We start from the raw sequence: 20,119 nt of genomic DNA, 5'->3' as shown, positions 1-20,119 counted from the left end.
GTGCCGAGCTCTGCCCAGTTTCAAGGCACGTTCCGGGGCTCAGCCCTGCCTGCGATTAGTAGTAACACAAAGCAAGGACTCCGCGCCTCCCCCTCCTCTCCATTCATGCCTCGCCCGCCCTAGCTCAGGCCCCGCCCACCAGCCTCGAGCCCCGCCCCGGTTGCCGTGGGAACGGGACGCGCCGGATGGCGGCGGAGGCGGCTCTGGGCTGATTCCCCCTCCGGAGCAGAAAGAGGAGCGCCATGGCCAAGAACAAGGTGGGCGGCGGGAGGGATGAATGGGTTGGTGCTGGGGGGGGGGACACTGGGTGGGAGGGGGCATTAGGGTGGGGGAGGGGAGTAGATGGGGGGGTACCTCCATATGGTCTTGTTACATTTCCAAGGAATTAACTTTTCACATTTAGGTATGCGCCCTCCAGCTTTGCACAGGTGTAAATCGGGACCTGATTCTGACACCCCAGTTGTCACATGTAAGAGGATATTGTAGAGCCCAGCGCTTTGCTGTAGGCTCTCCTCCTGCACGATTAAAGGTAAAGGTAAAGGGACCCCTGACCATTAGGTCCAGTCGTGGCCTACTCTGGGGTTGTGGTGCTCATCTTGCTGTATTGGCCGAGGGAGCCGGCGTGCAGCTTCCGGATCATGTGGTCAGCATGACTAAGCCGCTTCTGGCGAACCAGAGTGGCGCATGGAAACGCTGTTTACCTTCCCGCCGGAGTGGTACCTATTTATCTACTTGCACTGGTGTGCTTTCGAACTGCTAGGTTGGCAGGAGCAGGGACCGAGCAATGGGAGCTCACCCTGTTGTGGGGATTGCTGATCAGCAAGTCCTAGGCTCTGTGGTTTAACCCACAGCGCCACCCGCGTCCATGCACGATTATTTTAGCGCAAATACCCTTTAGTCTAAGGTTACCAGATGTCCCTGTTTCCCGGGCACAGTCCCCATATTTACAGCTTTCTCAGCATTCACATGTACATAGCAAACAATAAGTGTCCCTGGATTCATTGAAAAAAAATCTGGTAACCTTACTTTAGTCCACTTCTTTAACAGCTACAAGAGAAAAACCTCCTGGGAAAAGCAGGGTGGCCTACAATATCCCATAATAATGTGTTCTCAGGGGTTCTCAGAGAATATGCCTTGGCAGTAGCTGTAGTATCCAAAATAGCAGGCAGCCTGCTGCGTGGCGCCTTCTTAGCATCAAATCAGACAAGCCATGAGAGGCCGGCGGTCAGGACCTCCTGCAGTTTTTCTTAAAATATTAATGGCAGCCACAGAGAGCGGAGGGTGGGGGGCAGGGGGGGCGAGGAGCCATGTTTCTCCTATGCTCTTTTCTCAGCTCAGATTACACTACCACCCCCAACCTGCTGTTTCCCCCAAAATATTCCTGCAAGTTTCCCCCCACAGGCCAGACAGCATATCTGAAGGAGGAGGGTAGTTTGCAAACGGAAAATGGTTTAGTGGGGAAAGTTGAATCCCTCCTTCACCAGCATTGTGGCTCTGGGGTCCCTTCCAGTTCTTGTTGTTGTTGTTTAGTTGTGTCCGACTCTTCGTGACCCCCTGGACCAGAGCACACCAGGCATTCCTGTCTTCCACTGCCTCTCACAGTTTGGTCAAACTCATGCTGGTAGCTTCGAGAACACTGTCCCACCATCTCGTCCTCTGTCGTCCCCTTCTCCTTGTGCCCTCCATCTTTCCCAACATCAGGGTCTTTTCCAGGGAGTCTTCTCTTCTCATGAGGTGGCCAAAGTATTGAGGCCTCAGCTTCAGGATCTGTCCTTCCAGTGAGCACTCAGGGCTGATTTCCTTCAGAATGGAGAGGTTTGATCTTCTTGCAGTCCATGGGACTCACGAGAGTCTCCTCCAGCACCAGAATTCAAAAGCATCCATTCTTTGGCGATCAGCCTTCTTTATGGTTCAGCTCTCACTTCCGTACTTCACTACTGGGAAAACCATAGCTTTTACTATACGGACCTTTGTTGGCAAGGTGATGTCTCTGATTTTAAGATGCTGTCTAGGTTTGTCATTGCTTTTCTCCCAAGAGGCAGGCATCTTTTAATTTTGTGGCTGCTGTCACCATCTGCAGTGATCGTGGAGCCCAAGAAAATAAAATCTCTCACTGCCTCCATTTCTTCCCCTTCTATTTGCCAGGAGGTGATGGGACCAGTGGCCATGATCTTCGGTTTTTTGATGTTGAGCTTCAGACTATATTTTGCGCTCTCCTGTTTCACCCTCATTAAAAGGTTCTTTCATTCCTCCTCACTTTCTGCCATCAAGGTTGTGTCATCTGCATATCTGAGGTTGTTGATATTTCTTCCAGCAATCTTTTTTATATATATATTTATTAACAGCAATCTTAATTCTGGCTTGTGGGATTCATCCAGTCCAGCCTTTCGCTTGATGGATTCCGCATACAAGTTAAATAAGCAGGAAGACAATATACAGCCTTGTTGTACTCCTTTCCCAATTTTGAACCAATCAGTTGTTCCATATCCAGTTCTAACTGTAGCTTCTTGTCCCACATAGAGATTTCTCAGGAGACAGATGAGGTGATCAGCTCTACCAATCTCTGATTCTATGATCCATACGATCACCATGGCATCTGTTAATACTGTATTTCAAAACTTGTGGCAGTGAAGAGCAAAGACTTTCTGTGTCTGGTTTGGCCCTTAGTTGTTCATGTGTAGCCATTGACCTTCGCTAGAGCCAAGATTTATCGCACTCTGTGATTTCGCCACCGGAGACCCTGGGGAGGGAGCTTAACCCTGCAACATGGCAGCAGCTCTTAGCGACTTGCGCAAAGAAATTTTTACCATGGCATCCCTCCCACCCTTAAAAAAAGGGCCAGTGCTTTGACCAGGAACTGTCGCTGGTAAACAAGGACAGCTGGGGCATCTGTGGATGTCACCCGTCTCATTGCATCTTTTTTGTCAGCCTCAGAATTATTCAGTACAATATTTCAAACTGCTGCCCATATGAGCAAACAAACACTGAGTGGGTGTCTGTGACAATCACGTCTCATTCAGCAGTCTCAATTGCAGCGAATGCACGATCTGGCGGAGAAAGAGGTATCATATGTTCCCCAACCGCAGCTTCAGTGCTCGGAGAATGTGGTATCGTCAGCACAACGAAAACATTACCAGGAGGGAAGAGAAGTATGGGCTGTGCATGACAAACAGGAAGACAAATACGTGTTCAGAATGTGATCTTAGAGATGCGTTCAGTTGCCTTGATGCGATGCGATGGCCTGCCCCACATGACAGTCAAGGCAATCAGCTGCCCGACAACTCAAGGATTCCTCTTCTTCCTTGGCGATCACTCGTAGCCCAATAAGATTGTCTTCCATGAACACGGTCTTAACAGTGTGTCCGTAAGCGACTGTGGAGGCCAATTCTAGATCCACATGTCCTTCCACAGTGGGGAAATAGGTTTCCGGGTGGAAGTTGATTATGGTGAGGGTTTGCCAAGTGTGCCTTCCTCTTAGCATGTTCCTCCCTTTTGTCCTGAGTTCAAGTGTCTTCAAAGTCCATGACACCTTTGGTAAAGGCTGGTCTCCAATTCGAGCACTCGCAGGCCAGTGTTTCCCAGTTGTCGGTGTTCATACTACATTTTTAAAGATTTGCCTTGAGACAGTCTTTAAACCTCTTTTGTTGATCACCGGCATTACACTTTCCATTTTTAAGTTCGGAATAGAGTAGTTGCCTTGGAAGACGATCATCAGGCATCCACACAACATGACCAGTCCAACGAAGTTGATGTTGAAGAATCACTGCTTCAACACTGGTGATCCTTGCTTCTTCCAGTACACTGGCATTAGTTTGCCTGTCTTCCCAAGTGATGTGTAAAATTTTTCAGAGACACCGTTGATGGAATCTTTCGAGGCATACCTGGGAGCTGGCTTGCTACCTTGTGATCCAGACTCCTTGCAGTCACTGGGAGCAGCGCCCTGTTCCTTCTTCCCAGACGAGACGTTGACTGCTCAGACCATTAAGCAGCCCATGCTAGCACTGGGGACAAGCACTTAGTGCTTATTGTGCAAAAGTGGTCCTGCAAGAAGACTCCTGTTGATGTTCATGGCACACAATGGTTGCGGTTCCCGCTATTAAAATGACTGTGTCTTGTTCAGCTCTGCTGGAGCGGAATATCCCTGTTCTTAAGGGCAAAACAAGGGCCTGGTAAAATTACGTGTGTGCCAAGGGCAGAATGTAGAGATGGCAGGACTTCCCCCTTTTCCTTATTTCTCCTTGGCATGTCTCGTCTAGTATCCCATACCCCTACAGTGGCCAAACCGATGCCTTATGGGAATCCCACAAGCCAGGGCCTCGCCCACTATTGTGCCACAGTGACCGGTACTCAAAGAAGGCGTGGTGCCTCTGATTCTGGAGGTATCATAAAGGCGTCATTTTATTGGCATAGATAGACCAAACCATGCTGATCAGAAGGTCAGCAGTTTGAATCCCCGCGACGGGGTGAGCTCCTGTTGCTCAGTCCCTGCTCCTGCTCACTTGGCAGTTCGAAAGCACGTCAAAGTGCAAGTAGATAAATAGGTACCGCTCTGGTGGGAAGGTATACGGCATTTCTGTGCGCTGCTCTGGTTCGCCAGAAGCGGCTTAGTCCTGCTGGCCACATGACCCGGAAGCTGACTGCGGACAAACGCCAGCTCCCTTGGCCAGTAAAGCGAGATGAGCACCGCAACCCAAGAGTCGTCCGCGACTGGACCTAATGGTCAGGGGTCGCTTTATCTTTAGCTAATTGGTAAATTAACCGATTAAAGTTATTAACTGCTTTTTTGAGGCCACCCAAAAGAAGATGGCAATACAGTATGTACGTCGTAATTTACAATTTATTGTAAAACAATGTACCCCTTCATTCCATGTCCCCACCCCATCCAACACCATTTTATCTTCCACAAGGGAGGGAGAGAGAAAAAGAAAACAAGCCTTGAGTTGTTTTGCAAGAATTTGCAGCCAGGCTTGCCAGACCCCTGGCTTCTTTTGGAAGGATAGAGAAAGTGTAAAATATTGTATCACTAGTATCCTTTTTTTTAATAGACTGAGTGATATAAGAGGCAGAGCCAAATAGAATATTTCAAATTTCTGGGTCACGGAATCACGTTTTTAGGAACTAGCATCTCATTTTTAGTCGTCCGTTCCTCGTAGAATGGAAGAAAAAAATATTTCTGATGTCTTGCATTATATTTGATAGTACCTCATCATAACAGAAGAGTGTTGTGGGGTTTTTTTCAGGAAACTCATTATTTCACATTCCAATTCAATTTGCTTTTCTTTTTATCTCATTGCAGAACGTAAACTACAAAGGGCCTTACGGTTACCAAAAACTGAAAGAACGGTGAGTGGTTGGTTGTCCCTCTCTCCCACATCTGATCAAATCATTTAAAAATCATTTCCTCTTTCTGTGTGAATGCGGGGGGGGGGGGGGCTGGTGTATTTTTATGGACTCTCTACTGTTATGGGCAGAGTGCTGGGAGTTGCATTCCAAACAGAAACCGGCGTTAAGATTTTTGATACAAGAAAAGTGTAGATTTTTCCATCGCTTTGAAAAGCCGAAATGTGTGATGAGGTGATTTTTAGGCACTTCTCCACAATGCAGGATGGATGGCAGCTAATGGATTGAGGTTGAATCCTGACAAGACAGATGTACTGTTCTTGGGGGGCAGGTGTGGGGGACTCCGTGGTCCTGAATGGGGTCACTGTGCCCCTGAAGGACCAGGTATGCAGCCTGGGAGTCATTTTGGACTCACAGCTGTCCATGGAGGCGCAGGTCAATTCTGTGTCCAGGGCAGCTGTTTACCAGCTCCATCTGGTGCGCAGGATGAGACCCTCCCTGCCCACTGTCTGTCTTGCCAGAGTAATACATGCTCTAGTTATCTCTCGCTTGGACTACAGTGGTACCTCGGGTTACATACGCTTCAGGTTACAGACTCCGCTAATCCAGAAATAGTACCTCGGGTTAAGAACTTTGCTTCAGGATGAGAACAGAAATCGTGCTCCAGTGGCACAGCGGCAGCAGCAGGAGGCCCCATTAGCTAAAGTGGTGCTTGAGGTTAAGAACAGTTTCAGATTAAGAATGGACCTCTGGAACAAATTAAGTACTTAACCTGAGGTACCACTGTACTGCAATGCGCTCTATGTGGGGCTACCTTTGAAGGTGACCAGGAAACTGTAAACTAATCCAGAATACAGCAGCTAGACTGGTGACTGGGAGCGGCCACCGAGACCACATAACACCAGTCTTGAAAGACCTACACTGGCTCCCAGTACGTTTCCGAGCACAATTCAAAGCATTGGTGCTGACCTTTAAAGCCCTAAACGGCCTCGGTCCAGTATACCTGAAGGAGGTTTTCCACCCCCATCATCCACTGAGGTCCAGCGCCGAGGGCCGTTTGGTGGTTCCCTCCCTGAGAGAAGTGAGGTTATAGGAAACCAGGCAGAGGGCCTTCTCGGCAGTGGCACCTGTCCTGTGGAACGCCCTCCCACCAGATGTCAAGGCAATAAACAACTATTTTACTTTTAAAAGACCACTGAAGGCGGCCCTGTTTAGGGATGCTTTTAATGTCTGATGTTGTATTGTTTTTAATATTCAGTTGGAAGCCGCCCATAGTGGCTGGGGAAACCCAGCTAGATGGGCGGGGTATAAATAATAAATTATTATTATATTATGTCAGGTATTTCTCAGGTGTAAACAGCAAACTCGTCTGCAGCAAACTCTGCTAAAGTTATAATCCCACAAAACTACGACTTGCCTATCTTGCCTGTGGAGAATCACTGTGTCATCTGATATGTTCACCCACATATGATATGTTCGGATCCCATCTTCGTCGCCAGTGTTAAGTTGTGGGCGAACATATCAGACAACACAGTGATTCTTCCAAAGCAGCTCTTTATTTGTAAGCTGGAACAGAACTGAGCTGAGGAGCTCAGTCAGCCTGCTTATATAGAGCTCCAGAACAATGTAACTGTTGCCATTTTCTAAAACTATCCAATCACTTTCGATCGTTCATTTGCATACAAACTATCCAATCACTGAACGTCACTTTTGATCCTTCATTTGCATAACTATCTACAGTATCCCCCTGCTGGCCCAGGGTGAGAACTTCAGTACATAACAATCTCTATGTTAGCCAGAAGGTTGGTGGTTCGAGGCCACTCAGGGACAGCTGTGGACAGGATTCCTGCATTGCAGGGGGTTGGAATGGATGACCTTTGGGGTCTCTTTCAGCTCTACAATTCTATGATTCCATCTTCCTGCACACACCATGGAGGCTGGTTCACTGGGGCGAAGGGGGCCCTGCCCCAACAAACTTGGCCTGCTCTCAGCCAGCCCCTACCTGCCTGATTTCTGTCAGAATCTCCATTCAAACGAGCTACTGCTCCGGTCGAGTCTTCAAAATCCATCAGGCTCTCCTCCTCGGACGCGTGATTAACGACCTAAGCCTTTGATGAGGCTTTAGGCACGTTCCCATTATGCAGAGTATCCAAGCAGCAGAAGGAGATGGAAATATGTGCTACATTGCTAAGTTTGTTCTAACTAAGCAGGACAGAAAAGAATATGCATCTGCTCTCTGTGAGAGTCAGTGAACAACACTGGAACAAAGAAACAGGAAATCAGTAACATCAACATCTGTCTCCCGTCTCCCATCTCCCGTGAGACTTCAAACAGTCTGGAATGTAAACAGAGTCTTGTGACTCCAAGCACTGCACAGTGGCATAACAGAAACCTAACACTTTCTTCTTACTTACATCTAATTCCAGGGAGCTGTCAGCTTCCTCCTATTTAGTCTCTGCTTTGTCTTTGTAGAAGTCAACGGGGAGGAGGACGGGAACGAAACCAGAATTAGTTGGTTCTTCCTCTCGTTGGCTCTGGCGCCACCTACTGTTGGCCTCCTTGCCTTCTGCCCTACCAGTCCCAAGGCGCACCACTTGCCACTGTGTACGCAAACCTATCCTGGCAAGTTGTGTCACCTAAAATGGGGACAAAAACAAAACAAAACTGGAGACAGTTTTCACGCGCCAACCGGACGTACTGACGAGTCTGGCAGTAAAAGGAAGGACATCTGTCAACAGAAATGCTGTGGAAGGCCGGCAGATAATGAAAAACAGGGGATAGTAATAATAATAATAATAATAATAATAATAATAATAATAATAATAATAATAATAATAATTTATTATTTATACCCCGCCCATCTGGCTGGGCCTCCCCAGCCACTCTGGGCGGCTTCCATAGAAACCAAAAATACACTAAAATATCACACGTTAAAAACTTCCCTGAACAGGGCTGCCTTAAGATGTCTTCTGAATGTCAGGTAGTTGTTTATTGCTTTGACATCTGCTGGAAGGGCGTCCCACAGGGCGGGCGCCACTACCGAGAAGGCCCTCTGCCTGGTTCCATGTAGCTTTGCTTCTCGCAGCGAGGGAACCGCCAGAAGGCCCTCGGCGCTGGACCTCAGTGTCCGGGCAGAACGATGGGGGTGGAGACGCTCCTTCAGGTATACAGGACCGAGGCCGTTTAGGGCTTTAAAGGTCAGCACCAACACTTTGAATTGTGCTCGGAAACGTACTGGGAGCCAATGTAGGTCTTTCAAGACCGGTGTTATCTGGTCTCGGCGGCCGCCCCCAGTCACCAGTCTAGCTGCTGCATTCTGGATTAGTTGTAGTTTCCGTGTCACCTTCAAAGTAGCCCCACGTAGAGCGCATTGCATTAGTCCAAGCGTGAGATAACCAGAGCATGCACCACTCTGGCGAGACAGTCCGCAGGCAGGGAGGGTCTCAGCCTACGTACCAGATGGAGCTGGTAAACAGCTGCCCTGGACACAGATCAGGGTGGGGTGGGGTCAGGGTGGGGGCTTTGCAATTCACTGCCCCACCTGAAGGAATGTCCAGTTTCTCGGCTGTGTGGCTGCTTTGGCTCCCAGACCTAGTTCTTTACCAGCTGCACTTGCTCCCGGTGGAGTACAGGATAGAAATCTGCCTTAAACCAAGTCCGGCCATTGCTGCCTCTTGATTAGCGCTGCCGACTTGCCATTCATGGCCTCAAACCCAGGCAGCTGGAATCTGCATTGAAATGCATTTCAGGTAGGCGGCGTATGATTTGAGCTGGGACTCCTCCAAATATTCCCCATATGACGAGGCTCCGTCGTCTCGCATTATTTTGATAACAATTGTGAAAGTCCCTTCTGCCAGGGATAGTTTGTCATGTTCAAAATGAAAGGATGGTTAAGCAAATGGAAGGAGATGCCTTATAATTAGCAGATATTGCCTGGATCCAAAGAGCTTCTCTGTTCCCATGGCTGTTCATTAAATCTTCTCATCTGCATGGAGCACTTCTTTCGAGACAGAGAGGCGACTTAAAAGCGGGGGTCAGGGTGGGGGCTTTGCAATTACTGCCCCACCTGAAGGAATGTCCAGTCTCTCGGCTGTGTGGCTGTTTTGGCTCCTGGACCTAGTGCTTTACCAGCTGCACTTGCTCCCGGTGGAGTACAGGATCAGGTTTAAGGTGCTGGGTTTGACCTTTAAAGCCCTATATGGCCTAGGATCCTCGTACCTACGGGACCGCCTCTCCTGGTATGTCCCACGGAGGACCTTAAGGTCCACAAATGACAACATTTTGGAGGTCCCAAGTCTCAAGGAGGTTAGATTGGTCTCAACTAGGCCAGGGCCTTTTCAGCACTGGCCCCGGCACTCTGTCACAAGAGACTAGGGCCCTGCAGGACTTGACATCTTTATGCAGGGCCTGCAAGACAGAACTGTTCCACCTGGCCTTTGATTTGGACTCAGTCTGACCTTTATGTTTCCCTCCCCTTCTGGTTTTGATCTATGGGCTACCTTTAAAATGAGGCTGCATTTTAAATGGCATTTTAACCTGTATTTTAAATTGGGTCCTGTCCCACCCCCCATTATGTTTTTACTGTGATTTTATTGGTGTTAGCCGCCCTGAGCCTGGCTCTGGCCGGGGAGGGTGGGGTATAAATAATAATAATAATTATTATTATTATTATTATTATTATTATTATTATTATTATTATTATTATATCACACAAGCCCTTTTTCTGCCACATGGAGTGGAAAACTCACCTTTCCTATTCCCATTTGGGTCTCATGTGTCTTGCAAACAAACCACAAAGGTGTGACAGAGTAAGTTCAGGATGGTGTCTGAGAAATGAGAAGAACCAGCAAAAGAAGAATGGATACAAAAACTTATGGAATATTGTCATCATCATCATTTTATATGTATGCCGCCTTTCCATAGTGGAAACTGTGCTCAAGGCGGCTTATAACATGACAATGTTTACATAACTACAAACATAACAGAAGTCATAAACGATAAATAAAACACAACAAAACGTACACAACCAAATGAAAACAATTTCCACGTAAATCATAATAGTCATAATATCTGTTATGTACTGAGTTGAATAGGATCCAAAAGGCAGCAGTCTGATTGGTCCTAGAACAATAGGGTCCAGATTGCAGCAGTCTGGTCCTAGAACAATAGGGTCCAGAATGCGGCAGTCTGATTGGTCCTAGAACAATGCAGCAGTATGATTGGTCCGCAGGAGCCACCCAATCCAGCTCCAGGTGGAAGTCAATCCGCAACCTGATTGGCCTACAGGAGAATCCCGGAATTAGCCAATCACGTGGGGCCCATTGTGTAAAGAATGTATATAAAGCAGACATTCTGGGGGAACTTCCATTCCTCCTCACCACTATGAGCTGAATAAAGAGCATGAAGTCCACTCTCGACTCCGAGTATATTTCAGAGGATAAAATAAAGAGGGAGGAGAACCACGTGGCCAGGCTGGCAGGGGCTCATGGGAGTTGTAGTCCAAAAAATCTGCAGAGCTCCAGGCTGCAGAAGGCTGCTCTGAGGTCTGGAGAGTGAGGGTTTTCCGCCCTGCCAAAGTCACCATCGCCCTTTAAACGCATCTTAATTGCATTTGTTGTATAATTTGCTAGGTTAGAGAGAGAGTGAGAGAGATTAGAAGATGACTTATTTGCAATGCAATGCCCTGCTGCCCTGGAGCTGGGTCAAGACAGTAACTAGAACTGTTAATAGGTTGTATGAATACGCCCACAATATATCTACACAAAAAGAAAACTGTAGCTTAAACCTTAAAATGCCAACAGATTTTATTATAGCATAATGTTTTATTGAATTGAATCCGTTTCAATTATTTGATTGTGATTTTATGTAAACTGTGTTACTTTTATTGTTGTTAGCCGCTCTGAGCCCGGCTTCAGCTGGGGAGGGCAGGATATAAATAATAAAATTATTATTATTATTATTATTATTATTATTATTATTATTATTTATTATTTAACGGGACCCATGTGTCTTGCTTATACACAGAGAACCCCGAGCTTGCATTCGGTTCAAGTGTGCCCTTACAAACACCATTTTAGACGTCCTTCGACAGCGACCAGGATGGGTTGAAGTGAAAGAGTAAGGCATGAGTTTTTCTTCTTAAGGGCATGATAATAAGGGGGGAGGGTCTTCTCTCGTAATCCAAGCCACAGCACACAACCGCAGAATTGATTTCCTTGTGCAAGAATCCCATTTCCCAAAGCTCTTATCTCAACAAAGGTTCTATGTAAAATAACTAAGCAAGTATGAGAAATCGCCCCAGAATTGGCCCTACTAAACATCTTCCAAGACAATACAGTGGTACCTCTGGATGCGAACAAGGCATAGCTGCCAATGTTTTCCTGTTTTTAAGGAAAATTCCCTTATTCCGAATAGGATTCCTCGCAAGAAAAGGGAAAAGTTGACAGCTTATGGAATGGGATCTGTTCCGGAGCCCCGGTCGCATCCTGAAGCAAACGCAACTCGTGTCTGCTCATGGGCAGATCGCAATTCACTGCTTCCACGCATGCGCGTGATGTCGTTTTGAGCGTCTGCACATGCGCGAGCGGTGAAACCCAGAAGTAATGTGTTCCGTTACTTCCGGGTCACCGTGGAGCGTAACCTGAAAACGCTCAACCCGAAGCTACTTGAACCCGAGGTATGACTGTAATGCCTATTTACACTCATAACCCACCTACTTTCAGCAGCCAAAAGCACCATAGCCAGACACTGGAGAGACCTGTCAGGAGTAAGCATGGACCAATGGTACCAAATAGTATGGGAAACAGCCTTATTAGGAAAACTAACCAACAAACTGAAACTGACACGGGGACAAATAGAAGAAGATGCCTTCACCCCGGTATGGCTCCCCTTTATCGCATACACAGCCCAACAAGACAACGACAAAAGTCCATCAACAGACTACAAATCAATCTGGCTAACCTGATCCAAAACACCCACCCACCCCACTCACACATGAAAACAAAGACCACCACAGCCAGCCACAAATGAACAAGCACACCTTGGCCAACCCCAACCTCTCTCACCACCAAAGGAACACAAGCGAACAGCCGAGAACCTGCACAAGAAACGCTGGCACCAAACCCTATGCATAGCAGTGGCGTAGGGTGGGTTGTCAGCACCCGGGGCAAGGCAAGTAATTTGCGCCCCCTAACCCGTGGATTTGCACCCCCTAACCCCCAGATGTTGCGGCCGGTGCGGCCGGCCCCCCTGCACCCCCCACGCTACGCCACTGATGCATAGTAAGTAAAATAGAAACATTGCCACCAGACCCCACCCTCACTCATCTCCCCCCCTCCACCTCTTTCCCCCTTTTCTTCCTAATGTTTCAACAAATGAAACTGATCTGTAAAAAATGTTACTTGGGGAAAAAGAAAGAGAGACATTGCACATACTTTTGTAAACCAAGAAAATCTTTAATAAAAATACATTTTTTAAAAAACCACAGAAGTTCCTGCCTCAATTCAGGGGGCTTTGCTGAACACACCTTCCCCCTGCTCCTCTGGCAAGAACTTAAGAAATACATACGTACATAATTTTATTGGTATGCCGGCTTTCCAGAGTTTAAACCATTCTCAAGGTGGCATACGACGTAGAAAAACCGCTTAACTGCAACATAACAAAAGCAGTCACAAACAGTAAATAGAACATTTTAAAAAACATACAGTGAAACTGCAATTTCCAACTAAATCACAAGGCCTAAAATAAAGATACAAAACCCCACAGCAACAATAGTCTGTTCTGCAGCCTCAGCTTGTTGCAGCTGGAGTCAGTCCCAGGTCAGGTAGCAAAAGGTCTTCAGGTCTTCCAGGACTCCGTTATACAGCTGCAAGTAAAACGCTTTAAGTGTGCTGTAATGTGCATTATTCAGATGTTACACTAGATGACGATGGCGAGCTATGGTAAATTCAATATATTTTTCAAAACTTTTTTATGTGTGTAGCTTTCACCCCAGCCAAGATGAAGCTCCCTCTTCTTTTTGTGCACTGGGGAAAAAATGGATTCTGAAATTTCTACCAGGGATAGCTTTCAGGAAGGAGATAGCACACACACAGTTTTCAGACATTTGCACATGCTCAGAGAACAATGCACACAGTCAGCACTAAACAAAAGAGTCCTAGTTCACTGGGATTCTCTCATCGCTCCCAGCAGCCTCTTCTTCTGGCTTCAGTCCCAGAGAAATACATTGTCTTCTCTGCACACTGTTACTAAGGGCAGGGAGCGCAACTACCTCCTTGCTCATGTAGAGATCTGAGTACGTGGAAGGAAGAAATGGGGGTGATGGGGATCCCAAATTGTGGAGTTTGTAGTTAATTTTACTTCCTCTGTCTGCCTGCTGCTGCTTAGATGTCAGCCAGTGGGACAGATTCATTCAGTATTGTCCATCAAAGCAGCTGCAGGTGATCATCCTATATGGATGTTTGCAAGGGGATTGTATTCCCAACAGTGCTGGATTTACGTATAAGCTAAACAAGCTATAGCTTAGGGCCCACTCTCTTAAAGGTAAAGGTAAAGGGACCCCTGACCGTTAGGTCCAGTCGTGGCCGACTCTGGATTTGCGGCGCTCATCTCGCTTTATTGGCCGAGAGAGCTGGTGTACAGCTTCCGGGTCACGTGGCCAGCATGACTAAGCCGCTTCTGGCGAACCAGAGCAGCGCACGGAAACGGCGTTTACCTTCCCGCCAGAGCGGTACCTATTTATCTACTTGCACTTTGATGTGCTTTCGAACTGCTAGGTTGGCAGGAGCAGGGACCGAGCAACGGGGGCTCACCCCATCGTGGGGATTTGAACCACCGACCTACTGATCGGCAAGTCCTAGGCTCTGTGGTTTAACCCACAGCGCCACCTGCATCCCTTCCCCACTCTCTTGCCCCCCCCCAAAAAAAATTAAAGGAAAAAAAACCTGGATGTACATTTCCAAAATATAAGATAAAAAACAAATAAAATAAAACTTACATACAGCAACAGTGTTTTGTGTTGCATAGGCTCCTATGATGTAAGCCATGGGCTCCGCCTGCTAGCCTGCTCCCTAAAATATCACTGGTTTGCTCATTTCTACATAGAGGGTGCCTACATTCTGCATGGACTGGTTGCACGGCAACATGTGCAAATGGCTTTAGATACCTATTAGGTCCATCAATTACCATAAAGCAGGGATGAACTTATTGAGCTTTTTTAAGAATTTAACCCCAATAAATAAACTACCCTCAAAATGGACTTTGGACATGCCTGCCATATGGCATATATTCCACAAAGGACAGCTGGGCATATAGAGGGCCCCATTACGTTCGGTGGCTTAGGGCATGGGTCAGCAAACCTTTTCAGCAGAGGGCCGGTCCACTGTCCCTCAGATCTTGTGGGGGGCCGGACTAAATTTTGAAGGGTTTGAAAATGAACAAATTCCTCTATCCCACAAATAACCCAGAGATGCATTTTAAATAAAAGGACACATTCTACTCATGTAAAAACACACGGATTCCTGGACTGTCCACAGGCCAGATTTAGAAAGCAATTGGGCTGGATCCGGTCCTCGGGCCTTAGTTTGCCTACCCATGGCTTAGGGCCTCATCAAACCTAAACCCGTCCCTGATTCCCAGCAAGGCAAGGCCTTCTTTTTTCAAGCCTCTGTGTTCTCCACATCTTTCCTCTAAGCCCCACATTCAAAGCTGCATCTCCTTTCCTCACTAAACACACCCTATTTCTCCTCAAGTCCTGGATATAAATGCAAACACGCTTCTCTCTTCCCGCTCTCTGGCCTTTCCCAAACATCAGTCGCTAGCCATATTCTTCTCTAGTCCCCAGATCCCTGTTTACTCCTTGGAAATGAAAAATGCATGGGATCCATTCAGGCTGGAGATCATACGTGTGAGAGCAGAGATGCCTCCCTAGGCACAGATAAATGGATGTCTTTGTGCTGCGTACGCTTGCTGTATTTACATTTCCAGAACGGAGTCCTGGAACAGCCATGTAAAGAGGGACTTTCATCTCCCCCAGCAAGTGATCCTTTCTGCAGAACTACTTAAAATCAAACCACCTGTGATTGGGTGGTGGGTGAAGAGACCTGTGGCCATTTCCTTCTTTAAAAAGAGAAACTATGGTGGAATCTACACACGTAAAAAAAAAACCACAACGCTGTGAAAACGCTTTTATAATAAATGTTTTGAAAAATATATTGAATTTGCCATAGTTCACCATCGCCATCTAGTGTCAGATTTGTATATTGCACTTTACAACACACTTAAATAATTTTATTTGCAGCTGTATAGAAAATGTGCAGAGTCGGCTCATTACTATTATTATTTCATCCCCTCCTGCACACACGATCTGCTTCCTTAATTATGTGGAGACCCTGATTCTGGCCTTGTTGGGGTCTGGGGTTTGAATGATGGGGCGTACAGGTTCTCAGTGGGTAGATGGGTCGACCTTTTTTCTACCCACACCTGTTGAGAGTGTTGGGATGCTGCTGGGAGTCTGGGGCAATTGGCAGGCCTCCAGCTGGCTTCTGCCACCGGCTGGTACCCAGGCGAGCCTTCTAGCCTTGGCCGGGACGATCAGCTTCACATACCTCTGTCTCTGCCAGGATCTTGCAGCAGCCTTACACTCCTGTAAGCGCCATGGATCTGGGCCCGAAACCCTGTTGTTGGGATGCTGCCAGGGGCAATTGGCAGGCCCCCAGCTGGCTACAGCGACCAGCCGGCAGCCGGGCAATACCCCAGTTCTCGGATCAGCATCAAAACTGTGACTCAAGCCTCAGATACCTTTAGAGACTCTGAGCACGCAAACCAGCAGAGATAAGACCTCTTTTGCATCAGAAGAGGCAGGCAGAGAAATGTGTAAGCATAATGTACAGCATTTTATTCGGCATAGTTCGGGAACAGAGGAAAACATGTCTGCTTCCCTTCGTCTCCAGCAAAACAGCAGCAATGCAAAAGCTATATACAAGTGGAAGTTCCCAGCAGACTGTGCTGAAAGTAAACAGGCATGTGACACACAACAGTCATGCCTGTACCCTTTTAAGGTGGAACAGAACTGTATCCGAACAGAGAGTGGGTGTTCTGTTTCTGCAGGGGACCATTTCCTGTTGGTCTTTGAGGCCATAAAAGTCAGCTCTGGGGTCCACAGATCCCCTCAAAGCCCTCCCATTGATTTCTAGCGCTGCTCTCCCTGTTAATCCTATGCTGCATATTGCATTGACTTTTTTTTGTTATTTATTTGAAATATTTATACCCCGCTCTTTAGTGGGAAAGGCTCCCCTAGCAACTTAACAATCATCCGTAATAAGATAGTTCTCTGCCCTCCGGCATACAATCTAAAAATACATGACACATGAGAAAAAGCAGATGAGAGGGGGGAAAGCAAGCTCAGGCATCAGTTCTTCAAAGTTATAGTTCTTATAAAATGAGATGAGAATCGGCAGAGGTTTTGCTAAAATTGTTCCTGTCAGTGAGATGTCCCCTAAGAACAATCTTCAGAGGGCCATTCTATAATATGCTTTTGCTGCCAGTTAAAAATGAGGAGATTGGTTCTAACAGAGCTGCTTGGATGAGTATTTTCTGGGCAGGAAGATGAGAAGTTTCCTTGTTTCCATTGTAATTCCTGGGAGATGAAACAGTGCGGAATATCAGAAACGCAACATGTTACCTGATAGCCGCCTCATTTGGCAGTCAAGGAAGCCACGGCGGGTCTTTATTTAACATATATTAAAAGGGCTCCGGTTGCACCTTTAAGTCTTAACTGAAATGGTTTTGTTCCAAGAGCGGCGGATAGGCTCTCATGTGACAGTTTGCAATAAACACACTGGCATAAAATGCCTCTTTATTCATAGTTCTGGAAAATTGATATGCCCAGATGAAAGCAGTCCTGGGAACAACATATGCTCTTAAATTAAAGGCCCAGGATGTTTATGGCATTTTAAGCCAGCCAGTTAACGGATCCATAAAAACGGTGCAGCGAAGGAGCAAAAGGGACCTTGATGTGCTGTTTTTTGTGCCCAACTCGATGTTGTTTGACCTTTTCCCGACAGCGAAGGGGAGTGGGACTTCTACTGGTGCGACGTCCGCTGGCTCCAGGAGAACTTTGACCACACATATATGGATGAGCATGTGCGCATCAGCCACTTCCGCAATCACTACGAGGTGAGAGGAACTTGGTGCCAGCCGGTTCACACTAGAACGGAGTAGGGCTGGGCGATACCCGGTTTTCAACATTGCAATATATCACCAGCTAAACATTGCGATATACATCATGAAATAAGGATGGACTATGCAAAGGTTAAAGAGTGGCGCTGTGGGTTAAACCACAGAGCCTAGGACTTGCTGATCAGAAGGTCGGCGGTTCGAATCCCCGCGACGGGGTGAGCTCCCGTTTCTCGGTCCCTGCTCCTGCCAACCTAGCAGTTCGAAAGCATGTCAAAGTGCAAGTAGATAAATAGGTACCACTCTGGCGGGAAAGTAAACGGCTTTTCCGTGCGCTGCTCTGGTTTGCCAGAAGTGGCTTAGTCCTGCTGGCCACATGACCCAGTATCTGTATGCCGGCTCCCTTGGCCAATAAAGTGAGATGAGCGTCGCAACCCCAGAGTCGGCCACGACTGGACCTAATGGTCAGGGGTCCCTTTACCTTTACCTTTATGCAAATGCTGGCCTCACGGTTTTCCCCACATTGTGATTTTTTTGCATAGCACACATGGACCACAATCCACAATATATCGCCAGGTAAAAAGCTATGAAACCGATATCACAATACGGACTTCAAACCGGTTTGGGATGATGTATTGATATATCACCCAGCCCTGGTTTGAATTGAAAGCAACTTGGATAACATGGTCCCCCATGGAATCACCAGGTTTGCGGCTCTGCTCACAACCTCGGCTCTCAACAGAATTAAAAGCACAATAAACCATCAAACATTAAAATCTTCCCTGTACAGGGCTGCCTTCAGATGTCTTCTAAAAGTCAGATAGTTGTTTATTTCCTTGACATCTGATGGGAGGGCGTTCCACAGGGTGGGTGCCACCACCAAGAAGGCCCTTTGCCATGAGTTTGGCCTTCACAGTTGTAGAGATGGGGGCAGCAGTGGGGGTACCTAAGGGACCGCCTCTCCTGGTATGCCCCATGGAAGACCTTAAGGTCCACAAATGACAACACTTTGGAGGTCCCAGGTCGCAAGGTGGTTTGAATGGTCTCAACTAGGGCCAGGGCTTTTCAGTACTGGCCCCAACGTGGTGGAACGCTCTGTCACAAGAGACTAGGGCCCTTCGGGACCTGACATCTTTCCGCAGGGCCTGCAAGACAGAACTGTTCCGCCTGGCCTTTGGTTTGGACTCAGTCTGACCCTTATGTTTCCCTCCCCTTCTGGTTTTGATCTATGGGCTACTATTAAAATGAGGCTGCATTTTAAATTGCATTTTAACCTGTATTTTATATTGGGGTTTTTTTCTTATTATTTTTTCCCGGAATTTTACTGGTGTTAGCCGCCCTGAGCCCAGCTCTGGCCAGGGAGGGCGGGGTATAAATAACATTTATTACTATTATTATTGTTGTTGTTGTTATTTGAAGTTGACAAGGTTAGAGCAAAACCACTTCACATTTTCAGCTCTCATTGATTTCAAACCTATTTCCTTTGGACACTTTTTTCCCCTTTTACTATGCTGAGTTGTCACAAGCCGAAGGTTAGCCAATTATTAGTAATAGCTATTTCTTTTCTTATAAATTACTTACAGTACATCTGCGATAGGTGAAGGTCTGTGCATGTTTGGTAAGTCGTTCTATATAAACAGGCTACAAATTTCTCTCGCCCTTCTGTTTTCATTAGGAAGAAGGCATAAAAACATTTTTCACGCAGTGTCTGTGATCAGTGAATCATCAGTTTTGCTGAATTAATCAAACAAAGTGGTTTTAATTGGGTTTTGAATAAATGCACAGCTAATTGTTACTGTTTTGAACTGTGTTGTGTTGCTGTCTTCCTCAGCGGGTTGTGCAAATGGCTGTTCTGAACGATGCAAAGTAAATTAGTTTTTTACTTTTAAAAGACAACTGAAGGCGGCCCTGTTTAGGGAAGTTTTTAATGTCTGATGCTGTATTGTTTTTAATATTCAGTTGGAAGCCGCCCAGAGTGGCTGGGGAAACCCAGCCAGATGGGCGAGGTATAAATAATAATTAAAAATTATTATTATATTATTATTATATTATTATTATTATAGGGCAGGGTAGTGGGAACTGCTCTTGGGATGCGGGTGGCGCTGTGGGTTAAACCACAGAGCCTAGGACTTGCTGATCAGAAGGTCGGCGGTTTGAATCCCCGTGACGGGGTGAGCTCCCGTTGCTCGTTCCCTGCTCCTGCCAACCTAGCAGTTCGAAAGCACATCAAAAGTGCAAGTAGATCTGGCGGGAAGGTAAACGGCGTTTCCGTGCGCTGCTCTGGTTCGCCAGAAGCGGCTTAGTCCTGCTGGCCACATGACCCGAAAGCTGTACGCCGGCTCCCTCGACCAATAAAGCAAGATGAGCACCGCAACCCCAGAGTCAGTCACGACTGGACCTAATGGGTCCCTTTACCTTTACCTAGTGGGAACTGGGGATGAGTTGATGGAACCAAGCGGGCAGGGACCAAAAAAAGTTTGGGAACCCCTGAGCAAGATGAGTAGCTAGATAAAGCAGCTCCCGTTTCACATGAGCATTTATTGAGGCTGTTTTTCTCTTTTTAAAAAAAATTTAAAAAATTATTTACAGCATAACATAACCCCCC

At 46.9% G+C, this 20,119-nt stretch overlaps 1 protein-coding gene across 3 annotated transcripts in view; it reads left to right on the top strand.

Moving 5' to 3' along the window:
• The first annotated feature begins 146 nt into the window (after positions 1 to 146).
• The window catches only part of TTLL9 (tubulin tyrosine ligase like 9), a 52,290-nt gene continuing 32,317 nt past the window's right edge, over positions 147 to 20,119 (top strand). For all 3 annotated transcript variants that reach the window (XM_081917065.1, XM_081917066.1, XM_081917064.1), the window contains exons 1-4: positions 147 to 257; positions 5,297 to 5,343; positions 11,365 to 11,457; positions 17,403 to 17,514. In XM_081917065.1, coding sequence (XP_081773191.1) covers positions 243 to 257; positions 5,297 to 5,343; positions 11,365 to 11,457; positions 17,403 to 17,514 — 267 coding nt within the window. In that variant the 5' untranslated portion in view covers positions 147 to 242. The remainder of the gene's footprint in view (positions 258 to 5,296; positions 5,344 to 11,364; positions 11,458 to 17,402; positions 17,515 to 20,119) is intronic.

Source organism: Podarcis melisellensis, assembly GCF_964234715.1.
Source record: "Podarcis melisellensis genome assembly, chromosome: 6".
NCBI lineage: Eukaryota > Metazoa > Chordata > Lepidosauria > Squamata > Lacertidae > Podarcis > Podarcis melisellensis.
The sequence above is the reverse complement of the archived record's forward strand: the minus strand, read 5'-3'. Positions and strand labels throughout refer to the sequence as shown.